Source organism: Aspergillus oryzae, chromosome 4 (assembly GCF_000184455.2).
Source record: "Aspergillus oryzae RIB40 DNA, chromosome 4".
In the NCBI taxonomy this organism is placed as follows: Eukaryota; Fungi; Ascomycota; class Eurotiomycetes; order Eurotiales; family Aspergillaceae; genus Aspergillus; species Aspergillus oryzae.
This window is the reverse complement of record NC_036438.1, coordinates 479,973-497,452: the sequence shown is the minus strand read 5'-3', so window position 1 is coordinate 497,452 and position 17,480 is coordinate 479,973. Positions and strand designations below refer to the sequence as shown.

The following is a 17,480-nucleotide window of genomic DNA, read 5'->3' as shown; positions in this document are numbered from 1 at the left end:
TTTCTTACTTCAATGATGTCCCAATTTGCCAGACAATACAACAAAAAGATACTTGGAATTTTGAAAAAGGAATTGAAAGGAAATAAGTCATCAAACTCATAGTGACTGATCTAATGCGCTTGCTAGGTGCTATTTGACATTTGTGCAGATAAGACCGATATGATCTATTGCGCTTAGTAGGAGCCTGTGGTGGTGATGTTAGTTTATGTGTTGGTACCATGGCGGAAGAGTAAATGGGTCTAGATGAAAACTTACGGCCGAACATGCACCATTTCTCGGCAAGCCGGGTGCACTTGGGGTTGACACACTTGGTCTCGCCGGCAACGATGCCCTCGGGCTGTTCGAAGGGGATACACAGAGACTTGGCACCCATGCTGGGGGCTTTAGCGTCTTCAGGGACACCGGAGTCTTCCTCTGCCTTGCGGGCGCTCATGTCCTTGATCTGGTCCTCACATTCCTCGGTGAGACAGTGGGGGATGACACAGATGTTCTTGTCGTTGAGGGCTGGGGTGAAGTCGTCCCAGTTGGTGATCAGCTTGCGGTGAGTGCGGAAGGTCTCCTCTGCGCGGCTGTAGAGATCCTTCTGGATCTGCTCGAGTAGGGCGGGGACTGCGGTGGAGAGTTCGGAAATCTGGATGCTGGACTTGCCGTCCTTGCCGGGGATGTCACGACGGGCGGCAGTGACGAATTGGCCGACAGACTCACCGGGGCCGAACTCGATGCGCAGGGGCACACCGCGGAGCTCCCAGTCGTTGAACTTCCAGCCGGGGGAGTAGCCCTCTCTCTTGTCGCTGATGGCGCGGACACCGGCGCCGGTCAGGATGTTGATGAGGCCATCGATCTCGGCGTACAGCTTCTCGCGCTCTTCGTCGCTGGTCTTGGCAGTGATACCGACAGGGACGATAACGGTTTGGGTGTCTGCGACACGAGGGGGGAGGACCAAACCACGGTTATCACTGTGGATCATGACCATGACACCAAGGGTACGGGTGGACAGACCCCAGGAGTTCTGCCACACATGGAGAGGAGGCTTCTTCTCATCGGGCTTGGTGGAGGGATCCTCGACAGTGATGTTGAACATCTTACTGAAGTTCTGGCCAAGACCGTGGGAGGTACCACCCTGGATACCACGGCCAGTGGCGGGGATGTAACCTTCAACGGTAGTGGTGTACAGACCACCAGCGAACTTCTCCTTCTCTGTTTTCTGACCCTTGACCACGGGAACAGCCAAGAGCTCCTCGTAGATTTGAGCATACAGATCGAGGATGTGCATAACTTCATCATGGGCACCATCCTTTGTCAAGTGAGCCGTGTGTCCTTCTTGCCAGAGGAACTCACGGGTTCTGAGGAAAGGTTGGGGGTTCTTGAACTCCCATCGCACGACGGAGTTCCACTGGTTCAGTTTAAGGGGCAAGTCGCGGTGACTTCTTATCCATTTGGAGTAGTACGGGTACATAACCGTCTCCGATGTCGGACGAATAGCGATCTTTTTCTCGAGAGGGCTAGAGCCACTGCAAACGAAGAAAAGGCATTAGTAACTAGGACACGCAGGATTATATCACATATACGAGGGTCTGGAGGAATCGTACGCATGAGTCACCCAAGCAACTTCAGCAGCAAAGCCTTCAATGTGATCCTTTTCCCTGTTCAGGACATCCTCAGAGACAAACAGAGGGAACGAGCAGTTCTTAACGCCAATCTTCTTGATGCGCGCATTGAACCAGTCCTGGATCTCTTCCCAGATAAAGTACGAAGCGGGCTGAGTCATATCAGCACGGAAGCTCTAGAAACCCATAAAAAAGAGGTCTTTCACCTTGAGAATAAAGCATCCCGAAACGTCATAGTAGTCGAGCATATCACCCTTTGTAAGAACCTGCTGGTACCATCCAGGGAAATCCTCCTCCTTGGAGACATCAATACCAATCAGAGCAGCACCATCGATCTTCTTCTTGGGAGCCTTCGCAGCAGCGGGCTTCTTGGGCTCCTGCTTTCCAGCAGCCTTGTTGGCGGCCTTCTCAGCCTTCTTAGCGGCGAACTCTGCAGCCTTCGCGGCCTTCTTTGCGGCATTCTTCGAGACATCTCCCTGGGGAGCATCCTTATCAGCGGGGTTTTTGGTGCGGTCAGGAAGGGTCTGAGTTACCGCCGCGTCAGAAGCGACCGGGGTGTCAGCAGGAGCTTGGCTCGCCATATTGTAAAGGAGCTGCTGAGAAGTAAGGACCAAGATAAACCAAGAATGCGGAGGCGAGGTTATAGATCCGTGGAGAGGAAAGGAACCCCTCGTTAAAGTGGGATGCGACTAGAAAACCTTCACCGCCAGGAACCGGCAGAATTCTTAGCGGAAGCACGACGAGCATCAACGACGACGAACTAGAGTCGGAGCTCTACAACTCTGCCAGCAGTATCTCTTCCTCAGTTTCACAATAATGGCAGGCATTTTTGAGCAGCCGCGGAATGCGGACACTCTCTGTGTGTTTTCCACCTCGAAGTCCTACATCCGTCGGATTCATTAGCTGACCTTATTCGCACAGTCTTGGGTGGGCAGAAAATCACCGGCCCTGATGTTCGGGAGCAGAACGGTATGTTATGGGCTTTTGCATCCCAACTAGCTTCGATTGAATACAGGTGCTAAACCCGTGTGTAGTGCTTGCGACCCAAGCTATCGCAAATGTCGTCAAGAGCTCTTTCGGCCCCTCGGGTCTCGACAAGATGATGGTGGATGATATTGGAGTATGCACTGTTCAACCCCGCGTGTTTCGACTGGCGCTCTGACAGCACTTTAGGATGTCACTGTTACCAACGACGGTGCGACGATCCTTAGTCTTCTTGATATTGAACATCCTGCGGGTAAGATTCTCGTAGATCTCGCTCAGCAGCAGGATAAGGAGGTGAGTGTCACACCCCCCGTCTGTCTCACCCGACAGCTCAATGTTGATGTCCATCTAGGTCGGAGATGGAACCACATCTGTCGTTCTGATCGCCGCAGAACTCCTACGACGGGGCAACGAATTGATGAAGAACCGTATACACCCTACCACCATCATCAACGGCTACAGACTCGCGCTCAGAGAAGCTGTCAAGTATATGAATGAGAATATCACTACAAAGGTCGAGACGCTGGGGAAGGACAGCCTGGTCAACATTGCTAAGACCTCCATGTCTTCCAAAATTATCGGATCGGATGCGGACTTCTTTGCGAATATGGTTGTTGATGCGATGCTGTTGGTGAAGACTACAAACCAGAGAAACGAGGTCAAGTACCCTGTCAAGGCAGTCAACCTTCTTAAGGCTCACGGAAAAAGTGGTACGGAGTCCATGCTTGTCAATGGCTATGCTCTTAACTGCACTGTGGCTTCTCAAGCCATGAAGACCCGTATTACCGATGCCAAGATTGCTTGTCTGGACATGAACCTGCAGAAGGAGAGAATGAAGCTTGGTGTACAGATCACCGTCGACGATCCCGATCAGCTAGAGAAGATTCGCGAGAGGGAAGCCGGCATTGTCATTGAGCGCGTTGAGATGATTCTTAAGTCTGGGGCAAATGTCATTTTCACTACTAAGGGTATCGATGACATGGTCCTGAAGCTGTTTGTTGAGAGGGGAGCCATGGCCGTTCGCCGCTGCAAGAAAGAGGATCTCCGACGCATTGCCAAGGCTTCCGGTGCGACACTGGTCAGCACGCTCTCTGATCTCAACGGAGATGAGAAATTCGAGGCCTCGTACCTCGGCCATGCGGAGGAAGTTGTGCAGGAGCGGATATCCGATGATGAATGTATCCTTGTCAAGGGTACCAAGGTTCACACCTCAGCTTCTATCATCCTTCGTGGGGCCAATGACTTCAGCTTGGACGAGATGGAGCGTTCGGTTCACGACTCCCTGTGTGCTGTCAAGCGAACCCTCGAGAGCGGTAGCATCGTTCCCGGAGGTGGTGCTGTCGAGACAGCCCTTCATATTTACCTCGAAGAATTCGCGGTCACAGTAGTAAGTATTGCCCGTAACTCTTAGTATGGAAATCATTACTGACGATTATTTTCTTCCCCAGGGCTCTCGGGAGCAGCTTGCCATCGGTGAATTTGCTCAGTCCCTTCTGATTGTTCCAAAGACCTTGGCTGTAAACGCTGCTAAGGACTCGTCCGAACTTGTTGCCCAGCTTCGTGTCCGCCACGCTCTATCCCAACGTGTGCAGGATGGTGACGCCAATGAGGAGGAGAAGGCCATCGCTAAGAAGAAGACATACCGGAACTACGGTCTCGACCTAACGAAGGGTCGTGTGCATGATACCCTCAAGGCTGGCGTGTTGGAGCCCAGTATGGGCAAAATCAAGCAGCTTAAGAGTGCCGTCGAGGCCTGCATTGCTATCATGCGTATCGATACCATGATCAAGCTGGACCCAGAGGTGAAGGAGGATGACGGACATGGCCACTAATTTTACCTTTAAGGTTGTTTGCATGCTATCTACGTGTTTCCGCATGGAGTTCTTAGAGTGAAGAAGAAAAGTATAATAAGATGATATGAGCACATATTTTCACGGCAGCACCAACTTGTCTACTCCCGGCTTCAATATATAGGGAGGTCCTAATCTGACAGGGCACCCACCTATTCTCACAGGGCACCTGCCTACCACCTACCTATCTACAAAACCTAGTTCATGGCCTGAGTATTATTTGATTTTGTCTAAACTTATAAACAAAATCGATTGCATCTAGATTACCTGGATTATCTGAATGGCTTGAATCAATTGCGTTGCCTAGATTACCTAAATCGATTGCACTACTAACCTAGACCACCTAGATGTCAAGGATCCAATACAGAATCGGCCCGTATATCCTGCAGAGCTCCCGGAGCCCTACAATCCTAGCTTCTCGTATATAAGTCCTGGTCCCCTTTGCAGCTCAGACCCAGTCGGATAATATATCACCTAGCTATTCAGTTATAACCCCGAAGACTTACCGAAAAGGGGAGGATCCTAAGCTATTTAAGGGAGACAGCAAGCATAGGGAAAAGAGACAAGAATCAGTTTCCTTTATATTCATTTTAACTCAGGCTATCTACCATGTGTAGTAGATCCCTCGTTACACTAGAATGCCTGAATTGATTATATGACCTAGATTACTTGAAATACTTATAATCGCTTGAACACTTAAACTTCTTGTAGACTAATCAAAGTACATAGATCCTTTCGCGCAGCCTCCTATATTGCTTGCTTCGCTTCGCTACGCTGCGCAATAAGTCTACGGTAGGCAGGGTGCCTTGTCAAATTAGGACCTCAATAAAAAGTAAACTGCACAATATAACTATGGATCTCAATCAAACCCTCTAATACCAAATAACTGTGCTAACCACAGACATGGACCTAATTCTTGTAAATCGTAGTATAGTTATACTCCATCCGAAAAGGAAGAAGTTTCATGAACAAGTAGTAAATAAAGCCCCTTTTTATCCATCAAGTACTTCCTTCCCTATGCCATGTACTTTGTAATAAACGCCAAACAAAACCATCTAAAACATAATAGAACGCCCGCTAAATGACAAATAAGTAAGCCGTGACGCCACTGTGCTTGAATAACAACAAAAGAATCAAACAATCAATCCGTAGCCCTCGCAGGAAAATCATTCATCATCACATGAGTCTCTCGTAGCAGCCCAGCCACACCGCCATCGTTCCGGCTCACCACCTATCCGAAGGTCTCTGGCGTCGTCGGAGCCTTCACGCCAGCATCTGGCACTGTAATCATCGCTGACTGTGATGAGCTCCCCATCTACAGTCCATGATACAGCCGAGACTTCTTTCTTATGACCTTCGATCAAGGGCGTTCCGGATTGGTATATCGGTATGGTATCTTCCAATTTCCCAGACAAACCAGAGTTCGTACGACGTAAACCAGAGCGAGTGAGGTGCATTGGGTTCCGAGGAAGATCAACTTCAGGAGCTGGTTTAGGGGCGGAATAGAGAAAACGTTCATCCGTGGGAAATAGAACAGCACACTGGTCACTGCTTCCAACAGCCAGCATTTCCGGTTTATCACCAGTGGCCTTTCGAACCGCGGTCCTGACATAGAACGACGCAACTTGCAAACGCGGATGACGGAAACCGTACAGGGGACCGAGACCCTCTTTGTCGGACCCTCCTGAACGACGTGGGCGGTCATTGTTTAAAGAGAGCTCCGGCGCATGTCCGAGGATCAGATGAGACGTCGAATAAGCGTACACGGTACCATCGCGACATAATGTGTAGAGTCTCGAGCCATCTCCGCCTAATGTCATGGAAGTGAGTCCAAAGCGTCTGTATTTAATATGACTGTCAGGTTCTCGTGTAGTCGAAAGAGGAAGAACCGGTCTGCCCCGACGGTTGTTATGCGCTGTCCGCAGATCCCATAGTCTGACGCAGGCATTAGCTTCAGATGCTGTGACGAATAAGTTCTCGCGGCCAGGCGGAAGGAAAGCCAATGAAGTTACAGTGATGTCAGTGCGCCCAATTTGAGGTTCGAGCTTCTCGGAAGCGGGGGCTTGGGGCATCCATGCGTGAGCACCATGTATCGTGTTTAGAACCTGAGGATATGTCATTTTGGGGACGACGGGAGCAGCTGCATACTCCGAGTCGGATTCGAGCGAGCATCGAACTTGGAGGGAAGGTTTCTCAAAGCCTTTGCAGCGAAGATCCCAAATGTTAACATTGCCGTCGCGACTACAAGTTGCAAGGACTTTGTTGTTGGCTGATGGTTGAAACTGCACCCGTTTCACTGACGAAACATGGTTCGACAAACAGTATATCGGTTTCTGTGTAGTCATATCGATGACCAGGGCCGTTTGGTCTCCAGAGGCTGTTGCGAGCAGCATATCATCTGATGAAAACTCCAGGTCCATAATGGCGTTCATGTGGGGTCGAAACGAAAGGTAGGCTTTTGAAAAGCCATTCTTGTCATTTTTAGCGGAATCCAACAATCGAATCCCTCCCTCTTCATCGCCTACTGCAACGAGTGTATTCGCTATGGAACCGTCAGTGCAAGAAGTAGGGATAGTCTTGAGTCGGATTGACTCACTGTTACAAGATGCGGTACAAAAGGGAAGAGCAAGGCGATCTCCGGTAGAACTAGCACAGGCATGGCTGTCCGAAGGCCGCGAGTAGAATGCCGATGTCAAATCCTGCCAATCTTAACCACGGTGAGAATGTGCTGTAAGAGTTTAAGTCCATGAATTACCAACCAGCTCCAGAATTAGATCGAATAGTCACCCGGCTCGCCCGTGCACCAATGACACTCCGCATGAAAAATTGTCCAGATGTCTGCAATGCTTGCGATCGTCGAATAGGTGACACTTGACGAAGCGGTTTAGCGATAACGTGAGGTTTCGGCTCGCTCATCCGTATCTCAGTGTTCACTTCGAGGTCCCGAACTGTGACATTCACCTCTTCGTCATCTTGAATTGGCGTTCTCATGCGCACCTTTCTTAAAGGTGATGACTGAAGAGGAGAGACAATCGAAGAAAACGAGAACTTCCGCTTCCTACTAGGAGTGCGCAGGAGTTCTGAAGGCTCCGGCCTAGTCGCAACGGCCTTTAACGTTCTTGTGAAAGCCGGTCCCAAGCGATTGACAGCAGGAGAACTCAGAGCCTTCAAGGCCTGTCGATTCGTCCTCACATCGCTAGCATTGTTCCCTCCATTCAGCATGGAACGGGGTGTAAAAAATCTCTTGAATGATCGTGGAGTCACGGGAGGGGGTTTCTTGGGCTTGCGTCGGACACCAGCATCTGATACTATGGACGGTGGAGAGGAAGGAAACTCCTGCAATGGTGGAGGGAAAACAGGTTCGGATCGTGGTACGTCGGGGAGATCATGACTGCCAACCATTGTGCCATCAAGAGAAGCAGGCAGACAGAGACATTCTACAGGAACGAGTGGAGAGAAAAGAGGATGTTGGGGCTAAGTGGCAGAAGACAGACGCATAGTGGAGCTCACAGGAGGACTAATACTCGTCCAGCAATGCTCACGTCGCGGAAAAAGTCGTCGAGTCTCGTGTCGACGTGCCTTTTCGTGACGCGAGTCGCTTATTGTGGCAGGCGGTGAGGCATTCAATTAAGGTAGATCTAGCTACTGCATTAGGCAGGCGGTCCAGATTGAGCGATCGGCTTTTCAATCTAGAAATTTTATTTTTTTTACTCCGCCAAATTTGTGTCCGGACTTAGAGCTTTGGAGCAGCTCAACAAGTCTTATTTTATAGCTATGGCTCCAATCAAGCGCAAGGGCGCCTCTGCCGAGGAGGCTGCATCTGCCCGTCAATCTCAAAAACGTGTACGAGTTGGGGCAGAAGAGCGCAAGGATCAGAAGAAACAAAAGACAGGCGCTTCCGGTGAAGGCAAGACAAAACCTGACGCAGGTTCGGGCCCCAAGGCTTCAGAGCTCACAGTCTTACGTGACGACGAACCATCTTTCCCTCGTGGTGGAGGTAGTGTCTTGACACCTCTTGAACGAAAGCAAATTCAAATTCAAGCCACAAAAGATGTTCTCTTCGAGCAGAAGGCGACTAAGGGTTCTTCTAAAAATGATGAGCATGACGAAGATGCAGAGATGGAAGATGTGGACGACACTACAGCGACAGCTACGAAGAAGTCTCGTAAGCGCAAGACCAAAAGCAAGAAAAGTGCAGATGAAGCGCAAGACAAGCAGGGTGTGCGAATTGAAGGCCTCAACTTCAAGGTAAGCTTACCAAGAATACCTTACATATATTATAGGACGTTGCTAACCTGTGCAGCGTGTTGTGCCCGGGACCATGGTGCTAGGTCAAGTCTCAAGCATCAGTGCACACGACATCGGTCTTTCTTTACCGAATAACCTTACCGGTTACGTTCCCTTAACAGCGGTCTCGAAAAGATTAGAAGAGAAGATTGAGAATCTTCTAAATGAAGACGAAAATGCTGAAGAGGATGATGACGATGATGATGACGATGAAGATTCTATTGATTTGAGCGATTATTTCTATTTGGGCCAATATCTACGCGCATACGTTGTGTCTGTTGGAAACAATGCGGCGGATGCTAGCTCCAAGAGTAGGAAACGCATCGAGCTCACGGTCGACCCGAGGCAAGCTAATTTTGGACTTTTAAAATCCGACCTCGTCGACAACACTGCCGTTCAAGCGTCGGTTGTGAGCGTCGAAGACCACGGTCTGGTTATGGACTTGGGGATTGAGGGCGCCGACATCAAGGGCTTCATGTCCAAGAAGGAAATTGATCCTAAGACGGATTACTCGACTATTAAGGAAGGTTCAGTTTTCCTCTGTATGGTCACTGGCCAGAACGCCAACGGTAATGTTTTGAAGCTGTCCGCCAACCTGCAATCTTCCGGATCTATAAAGAAGTCGCATTATCTCAGCACAGCGCCTACGATCAACTCCTTCCTTCCAGGCACAGCAGCTGAAATCCTTTTGACTGAAGTCACGTCTAGCGGAGCCACTGGAAAGATAATGGGCATGTTAGATACAACTGTGGATTTGGTGCAGTCTGGTGGAAACTCGAGCCCCGACGATCTGGCTAATAAATATAAGATCGGTGCCAAAGTTAAGGGTCGCCTTATTTCCACCTTCCCGGCCTCCGATCCGTACAAGGTCGGCTTTTCATTGCTCGATCATGTCTGCAAATTTACTTCCGAAACTCAAGGGCCTGGAAGTTCTGAAGATGCCCCAGCCATTTCTGCTATCGTACCTGAGGCGAAGGTGATCAAGGTTGATCCTGGTCTCGGAGTCTACGTACAAATTGGATCAACAAAACATGTGGGATTCGTTCATGTGTCGAAGCTAGCAGATGGGCAGGTTGAAAGTATTTCTGCCGAATACGGGCCATTCCGGACGGATTCCACCCATGAAGGAAGGGTTGTTGGTTACAGTGCCCTCGATAACTTGTATCTCTTGTCATTTGAGAGATCGGTTATTGACCAGCCTTTCCTTCGTATCGAAGATGTTACTATTGGCGCGGTCGTCAAGGGCAAAATCGAGAAGCTGCTTATCGGACCAAGCGGATTAGATGGCTTGATTGTCGCTTTGGCTGACGGTATCACAGGTCTTGTCCCATCGATGCACTTTGCGGACACGGCCCTTCAGTTCCCCGAGAAGAAATTCAGGGAAGGAATGACTGTTTCGGCTAGGATTCTATCAGTCAATCCAGAGAAACGCCAGATTCGACTTACTCTAAAGAAGAGTCTGCTGAACAGTGAATCCGCCATTTGGAAAGATTACGACAGCATCGTTGCCGGAGCACAGTCCCCTGGAACTATCGTGAACCTGAAGCCACATGGTGCTGTGGTTCAGTTCTACGGTTCCGTGCGAGGTTTCCTTCCCGTTTCAGAGATGAGCGAGGCCTACATCAAGGACCCGTCTCAGCACTTTAGGTTAGGCCAGGTGGTGAATGTCCACGCACTTAGTGTGGATTCGTCTCTTGAAAAGCTCGCTGTGTCCTGCAAGGATCCTTCCACTTTTACCGAGACCTACAAAAAAGCTTTTGAGAGCATTCACCCTGGCTTGCTTGTTACTGGAACGGTCTTCGAGAAGTCGAGCGACGACCTACTTCTTAAATTGGATGACTATGGACTCGTAGCTCGGTTGAACCTCGATCATGTAGTCGATGGCTCCCCTTCTAAACAGAGCTCCACTCTATCGAAAATTCGTGTTGGCCAAAAGCTCAATGAATTGCTCGTCCTCGATATCCAGCGGACTCGCAGGCTCATTAGAGTGTCAGGCAGAGCAAGTCTCAAGAAAGCTGCCAAGCAGGGACTTATCCCAGCAAGCTTTGAGGATGTCCAGGAAGGGGCCGAAGTTACTGGCTTCGTTCGGAACATAACAATGACCGGAGTATTCGTTGAGTTCTTAGGTGGTGTCATCGGACTAGTGCCCAAACGACTTGTTGGTGACGAAAATTTGAACAAGCCAGATTTTGGCTTGACCAAGTCACAAGTAGTCTCAGCAACGGTACATTCCGTCGATCCCGATTTCCGCAGGTTCATCCTGAGCAGAAACCCTGCCGAGGCAACCCAAGCTGGTCCTAAAAAGCCAGCCGCGAAGTCCGCTGTCAAGAGCGCCCCTTCTGATGACATTGTTACCAACGCTATCGACGACAGTGTCAATTCGATGTCTGATTTCAGTTTTGGGAGGGTTACTAAGTGCAAGATCGTTTCCGTGAAGGCGACACAGATCAACGTTCAGCTAGCCGACAACATTCAGGGCCGGATCGATGTCTCCGAAGTTTTCGATAGTTGGGAGGATATCAAAGACCGGAAGCAGCCTTTGCGGTTCTTCCGTCCCAAGCAACTTATTTCGGCGAGAATTTTAGGTGTTCATGACGCTCGCAGCCACAAGTTCCTTCCGATAAGTCATCGTACTGGGAAGTTCCCCGTTTTTGAGCTTTCCGTAAAGCCAAGCTTCCTTCAGGCCGCCGATCCTCTCCCTCTGAACCTGGAACAAGTTCAAGTTGGCTCGTCGTGGTTGGGTTTCATCAACAACATTGCTGATAATTGCCTCTGGGTCAACCTGTCCCCTAACGTTCGGGGTAGATTGCGCCTCATGGATGCATCTGATGACTTGTCTCTATTAGCCGATGTGGAAAAGCACTTCCCTATAGGGTCTGCCTTGAGAGTCAATGTCTCTGCGGTGGATATCGAGAAAGGCCGCTTAGATCTCTCGGCTAAGAAGGGCTCTGAGACTCTTTCCTTGGATGATATCACCGTCGGCATGATCTTGCCGGGAAGAGTCACCAAGGTCACTGAAAGGCAGGTCATTATGCAATTGACCGATACTATAGTCGGTGCAGTTGATATGATCGACTTGACAGACGACTACTCCAAGGCAAACCCCACAATCTACCACAAGAATGAGGTGCTCCGCGCTTGTGTCATCTCTGTTGATAAAGCTAACAAGAAGATCTCCCTGTCCCTCCGTCCTTCTAAGGTCCTTAGTTCATCGCTCCCCGTTCAAGATCCCGAAATCACTTCAATGGAGCAGGTTAAGGTTAATGATGTTGTGCGAGGCTTCGTACGGAAGGTGGCTGATAATGGGCTCTTTGTGACACTGGGCCACGGTGTAACTGCTTATGTCCGTGTATCTGATCTCTCAGACTCTTACCTTAAGGAGTGGAAGGATTCTTTCCAGGTTGACCAACTAGTGAAGGGTCGCGTCACTGTCGTAGACCCAGAACAGGGCAGGTTGCAAATCTGCCTGAAAGAGTCTGTTTTAGACCCCAACTACAAGGCACCGGTCAAACTCCATGATCTCAAGCCTGGCCAAATTGTCACCGGCAAGATCCGTAAAGTCGAGGAGTTCGGCGCATTCATCGTTGTTGATGGTTCTGCAAACATCAGTGGCCTTTGCCATCGCAGCGAGATGGCTGAGAATCGGGTTGATGATGCCCGGACTGTGTATGACGAGGGCGATGCTGTTAAGGCCAAGATCCTCAAGATTGACCGCAAGCAAGGAAAGATATCTTTCGGACTGAAGGCTTCTTATTTCAAGGATGAAGACGAGAACGATGTTGAAGGCAGCGACAATGATGATGAGGATGACGATTCCGAAGGCATTAGTCTAGATGGCTTCGGTGGTGTCGATGTAGATGAAAATGATAGCGACGATGACAGCGACATCTCCATGGGAGGAGTTGATGTTGAAGAGGACAGTGAGAGTGATTCCGAACAAAGTGACGATGAATCTATTACCAAAGCTCCATCAAACAGACAGGGAGGTCTCGGAGCAAGCGGCTTCGATTGGAGTGGCAATGTAATGGACGATGATGAGAAGGCCGCTTCGTCCGATTCTGATGACGAAGATGAGTCAGGGCGGAAGAAGAAGAAGAAACACCGCAAGCCTGAGATACAGGTCGACCGAACTGGTGAATTAGACGCCAATGGGCCACAATCAGTGGCTGATTACGAGCGACTCTTGCTTGGTGAACCCGATTCATCACTCCTTTGGCTGAGGTACATGGCCTTCCAACTGGAGCTTGGTGAAGTCGAGAAGGCAAGGGAGATTGCCGAGCGTGCTCTTCGCACCATTACCATTGGCCAAGACGCTGAAAAGCTGAACATTTGGGTGGCAATGCTCAACTTAGAAAATACTTATGGCAACGATGACACTATTGACGAGGTGTTCAAGCGGGCTTGTCAATACAACGACACTCAGGAAGTCTATGAGCGTCTCATCAGCATTTACATCCAGTCTGGAAAGAATGAGGTAAGCTTCGCGTTCTCTGATACTGTCTACTTTCGTTCCGATGGCTAACTATAATTTCGTACAGAAAGCGGATGAGCTCTTCCAGACTGCTCTTAAGAAGAAGATCTCCCAGTCGCCCAAGTTCTTCCTGAACTACGCCAGCTTCCTGTTTGACAATATGGCTGCTCCCGAACGTGGACGTGCCCTTCTGCCTCGCGCTCTGCAGTCGCTTCCTTCTCACACTCACGTCGAAACTACATCCAAGTTCGCACAGCTGGAGTTCCGCTCTGAGCACGGAGATGTTGAGCGTGGCCGCACAGTGTTCGAGGGTCTCCTCTCTTCGTTCCCTAAACGGATTGATTTGTGGAACATCCTTTTGGATTTGGAGATCAAGAATGGTGATGCCGAGCAGGTCCGTCGGTTATTCGAACGTGTACTTGGCATCCGGGACTCCAAGAAGGGCGTCGCGTCTGTGGAAGCGAGCAAGAAACTCCGGCCCAAGCAGGCGCGGTTCTTTTTCAAGAAATGGCTTGCTTTTGAGGAGAAGCTTGCAGCAGCTGATGGTGGTAATGAAAAGATGGTGGAAGACATCAAAGCGAAGGCAGCAGATTATGTCAAGTCTCTGCAGCAAGAGTAGACTCCGCATCCTGTGTGAACATATTTTATGATGGCATTGTGTTTGGGTCATAGATACTGTATATAAAAAGCCTTCCAACTGTGATATCTTATTCTCGAAAATTTACAAGTATGATACCATGCAAGTGTGCTTTGGGATTACCTCGTCAGTAGATTGTAGATTAGAGAAACCATACGGACACCTCAGCGATCAAGAGATATAATTATGGATAAAGAAAGCTTGAGGACTGAACGCCTTTGTCAATAATGAGACCAAGAACTGGATTGTTGTCGTAAGCCTTCCCGGAGATTTATCGCCTCTTTTCAGCCATCAGCTTCCGGTATTCCTCCACGATAGTTCTTCTCTCGTTAGCCAACTCCTCTCTTTTCCTCAAGCTACCAACAGCAGTCGGCACATTAGCAACATCGACTTTAGCACCGCCTCGGACCTTGAAAATCTCCCTTGGCTTCGTCAACTGCGGCGGTGCCTCGGCAATTTCGAAAGGATTCGCAGGTTTATTCAAACGGTCCTTACTCTTCAGCTTAGCCCAAGGATCTGAATTATCGGCACCCTGTCCACCCCTCTTTCTTGCACCAGCTCCCTTCTTTTTCGCCTTGCCCTGGCCGGCCTCAACTTCCCATTCCTTCCATAATTCTAACTGGTCTTCCAGTTCTGCCTCTCGCTCTTCACGCTCAGCAGCCTCACGTTCTTGGATTTCTGCCTCCTCCTTCCGCCACATTGATTGTAGTCGGAGTAAATGTTTCTCATGTTTCGTTACTTTATGCTCACGGATATCAGCGAGATCCGACTTTGCGGGTTTACCAGATCTCTTCATTCCAGCAATGGGCATTTCGCGATCTACTCGCGCCGCGAAATCTGACAGCTTCTCTCCCGGAAGGATCTTCGGCTTCACTTGGGGTTCGACATCGGTACTCTGGTCCACTATCGCCACAGGGGCAGACTTCTTGCGCGTAGTTTGTTTCGCATTATCGGTGTTTTCCGCCCCTCTTTTCCGCTTCTTACTCTCGCCAGTATTTGGTTTCGATGGCGCCTGCTTTCCTTGTGTCTGGAATTGCATCAACCGGCGAAATGCTTTGGGGGTATCATCGTCTGTAGCAGCTTTCTGACGGGCTTGGAGTTTATCTTGGGGCTTGTTGTCCTTGACATTCTTTTTTGATTTCTTGTTCTTGGAATTGGGATCGCGGACCGGGAGAGCCTTTGCGATCATAGTAGGTGGGAGGTCGTAGATACTAGTAAGATCAGGTTGTTGGTGACACAGCATAATTCAAATTACGAGAAGTTAAACTTACTCCGTATCATTTCGTTTCCGCTTATGTTTGTGAGGCATTTTGACTATGGTGGTTCTGCAGCTGTTGGTGATGAGAATCTGCGGAGGTGGATTTGAATGGCAACTTTAATTTTTTCTTTTCGGGCGGCATATCTAATCGCGGCTGATAAGATTGCCCACCTTTCTGTCCGTATGCTTGTGTCAGTTTGGAGTCTCATTATCCTTTGATGTCTTTATTTTATTTTACTTTTTTTGTTTTCTCTGGTATATAGACTTAAATATGGACTTCTTCCGCGAGATGATAGTCTAATCTACGCAATCCTATATCGCTAGTTACCGCGTGAACCATGAATAAAATCAAGTATATATATATTCCGGGAATCGTTTCATACTAAACCAATGAATATATACTTTGTACTCCTATCTAGTTCCAAGCTCACACATGAATCATGCCTGTACTATGGAAACCACATATTATTGTAATTCGTGTCTCCAACCTCTGCCGTAATGTCAAAACCCTCTACTCCGTAGTATTCGTTTATTCAGATGGAAATGCGTAATACCACTCCGAGTCCCTAGTAGCCTTTTTGACTATCCTAGGATTAAGGGTCCAAAACGCAAAACGGCAAACCCGTAAACAAAATCTTACAAGGTATATAATATCTTTTCAGGCCAGTGAGTTAGACACTGAAATGAACACAGGGTGTCATTACTAGGTCCTAGATTCGTCCTACCAGATAGCGTAGAGACAGAAAGTACCCAATGTCAGTTGTGATAGGGTAGCCCGTCCAGTGTATACACAGTACTGTTGAAACGTGTAATCGTCGCATTTTGAATTCATCGTCCCGGAAAGCACAGGTGGGACCGGTAATGAGGAACTTGGGGTGATCGTTGGTAGTGGTGGTGGCTATGCTGTCCGGAGAACTCTCCGTAGGCGCACTTGTGAGAGCGGTAAAGTCACGTGTGGAGAACGTTCCTGTAGGTCCTTAAGTTTAATTCATGCGGGTAGAAGGGGGATGTATGTTACAAGGGCTGGTTTTATCCAATAGTATACAGATAAACTCAGACCTTAAAGAAACTCTTGGTGCTCGTTTAGACCAAGTGAAGCTTAAGTGAAACAATGAGGGGGAAGAAAGCCAAAAAAAAAGGATAAAAACTGCAATTATCGACTTTCTGCCTACTGATTGCATCACGCATGTTACAGTAAGTCACCTGTGTACCGTACCGTAAATAGCTTTACGCGTAATGCTCCGAGCCATGGGTAGCTCTGATACTGCGTACGAAAATAGAATGCATGTCAGTAATCCCTGACGACATCATGCATTCTATGCAAATATATTCCGAATAGAAAATGGTTCTTGCCTCGGTGGTGACCACTGACCGGTAAGTGAGACATTGATCTTTTCCGCGTGAGTAAAATTGGAGGGAGATAATTGTACCTATAATCATTTGTAGCTCCTCGGCTACTTAACACTAGTATTGCCAAGTACTCTGTAGTGTCTACAGTATAATCCAGGCTACCATATTATCTATCCTCGGATATCCCTGGCGAGGAGGCTGTGCTCAACAATGGGTCAAGGTTAAGTGCCAAAAGTTCTACATTGAACCCAGGGTAAAAGCTTTCTCGGTAGCAGGTACATACCATATGGAACTCAGGACTCAACTTATCAGAGTCCCCTCAGGGTCTAGGCACTCCACTTCTTAATTAACAGCTGCAGATACCAGCGAATGAGAACCTCTTATCCTACCAACGGTTTGACTGTGTGACCGCTCTAAAAGCTGTTGGTGGGATATGGGTGACGGTGGAAAGATTCGCCGATGTTTCTGAACCAATAACGATATCCAACGCCGCACTTACTTCCTAACATGGAAGACTTCGTGAAGGAAGACAGTACATACTAGACTTGAGTCTTCCTTGTCTTTACAGCTGCGGGATCAGCATCGGCAAAGCTTTATGGCCAAGAATGTCGTCCCCTTCCCGCTCCCCACTTGTTTCGAACTCCACCCGCATTGATACTCCTCATGCAAGCAACGACACCTTTGACTGTTATCGTGATAGTGAGGATGTAGAGCTTAAGGCTGGCTTGAAAGAATCCAAATTGTCTGTGAAAGAGCCTGTCGGCGATGAAGGGAATGAGCTGGGCTTATTGAGTGGTTCCACCCGGTTGGAGGATTTACCTGCATGGAGACGTGGACTGGCTGCGACCTCTTCTTTCACTGCGCCCAAGAACACAGAATCTGATGATGATGAACTGCCATTGCTCGCTAACTCGAGTCATTCCCCGAACTATTCTCCGAGACAGTGTAGGAGACCTAAGCTGCCCCGTTGCGTGTTGTTCCCTCTCCTAGGATTCTTCATCATGCTGTAAGTTTCCCAAGTCGCGAAGCGTCCACC

General features: G+C 48.9%; 6 protein-coding genes across 6 annotated transcripts; 3 read left to right on the top strand and 3 right to left on the bottom strand.

Moving 5' to 3' along the window:
• Positions 1 to 173: 173 nt before the first annotated feature.
• On the bottom strand, positions 174 to 2,188 carry AO090012000200 (proline--tRNA ligase; the record flags this gene model as incomplete). Its single annotated transcript, XM_023236375.1, has 4 exons — positions 174 to 184; positions 256 to 1,511; positions 1,563 to 1,783; positions 1,814 to 2,188. 4 exons carry the CDS (start codon positions 2,186 to 2,188, stop codon positions 174 to 176), a joined length of 1,863 nt encoding a protein of 620 aa, XP_023091306.1.
• A 235-nt stretch (positions 2,189 to 2,423) lies between these two features.
• On the top strand, positions 2,424 to 4,423 carry AO090012000199 (chaperonin-containing T-complex alpha subunit TCP1; the record flags this gene model as incomplete). The annotated part of the gene is made up of 6 exons (XM_001727203.3): positions 2,424 to 2,466; positions 2,529 to 2,576; positions 2,642 to 2,727; positions 2,781 to 2,885; positions 2,944 to 3,978; positions 4,040 to 4,423. 6 exons carry the CDS (start codon positions 2,424 to 2,426, stop codon positions 4,421 to 4,423), a joined length of 1,701 nt encoding a protein of 566 aa, XP_001727255.1.
• A 1,184-nt stretch (positions 4,424 to 5,607) lies between these two features.
• AO090012000198 (WD40 repeat domain-containing protein) lies at positions 5,608 to 7,843 on the bottom strand (the record flags this gene model as incomplete). Its single annotated transcript, XM_023236374.1, has 2 exons — positions 5,608 to 7,148; positions 7,201 to 7,843. The coding sequence occupies 2 exons, from the start codon at positions 7,841 to 7,843 to the stop codon at positions 5,608 to 5,610; spliced, it is 2,184 nt and encodes a 727-aa protein (XP_023091305.1).
• Positions 7,844 to 8,215: 372 nt separating this feature from the next.
• AO090012000197 (putative rRNA biogenesis protein RRP5) lies at positions 8,216 to 13,818 on the top strand (the record flags this gene model as incomplete). The annotated part of the gene is made up of 3 exons (XM_023236373.1): positions 8,216 to 8,689; positions 8,745 to 13,202; positions 13,267 to 13,818. The coding sequence occupies 3 exons, from the start codon at positions 8,216 to 8,218 to the stop codon at positions 13,816 to 13,818; spliced, it is 5,484 nt and encodes a 1,827-aa protein (XP_023091304.1).
• A 289-nt stretch (positions 13,819 to 14,107) lies between these two features.
• Positions 14,108 to 15,025, bottom strand: AO090012000196 (uncharacterized protein; the record flags this gene model as incomplete). The annotated part of the gene is made up of 1 exon (XM_001727200.3): positions 14,108 to 15,025. One exon carries the CDS (start codon positions 15,023 to 15,025, stop codon positions 14,108 to 14,110), a length of 918 nt encoding a protein of 305 aa, XP_001727252.3.
• A 2,024-nt stretch (positions 15,026 to 17,049) lies between these two features.
• Positions 17,050 to 17,454, top strand: AO090012000195 (uncharacterized protein; the record flags this gene model as incomplete). Its single annotated transcript, XM_001727198.3, has 1 exon — positions 17,050 to 17,454. One exon carries the CDS (start codon positions 17,050 to 17,052, stop codon positions 17,452 to 17,454), a length of 405 nt encoding a protein of 134 aa, XP_001727250.3.
• Positions 17,455 to 17,480: the final 26 nt, after the last annotated feature.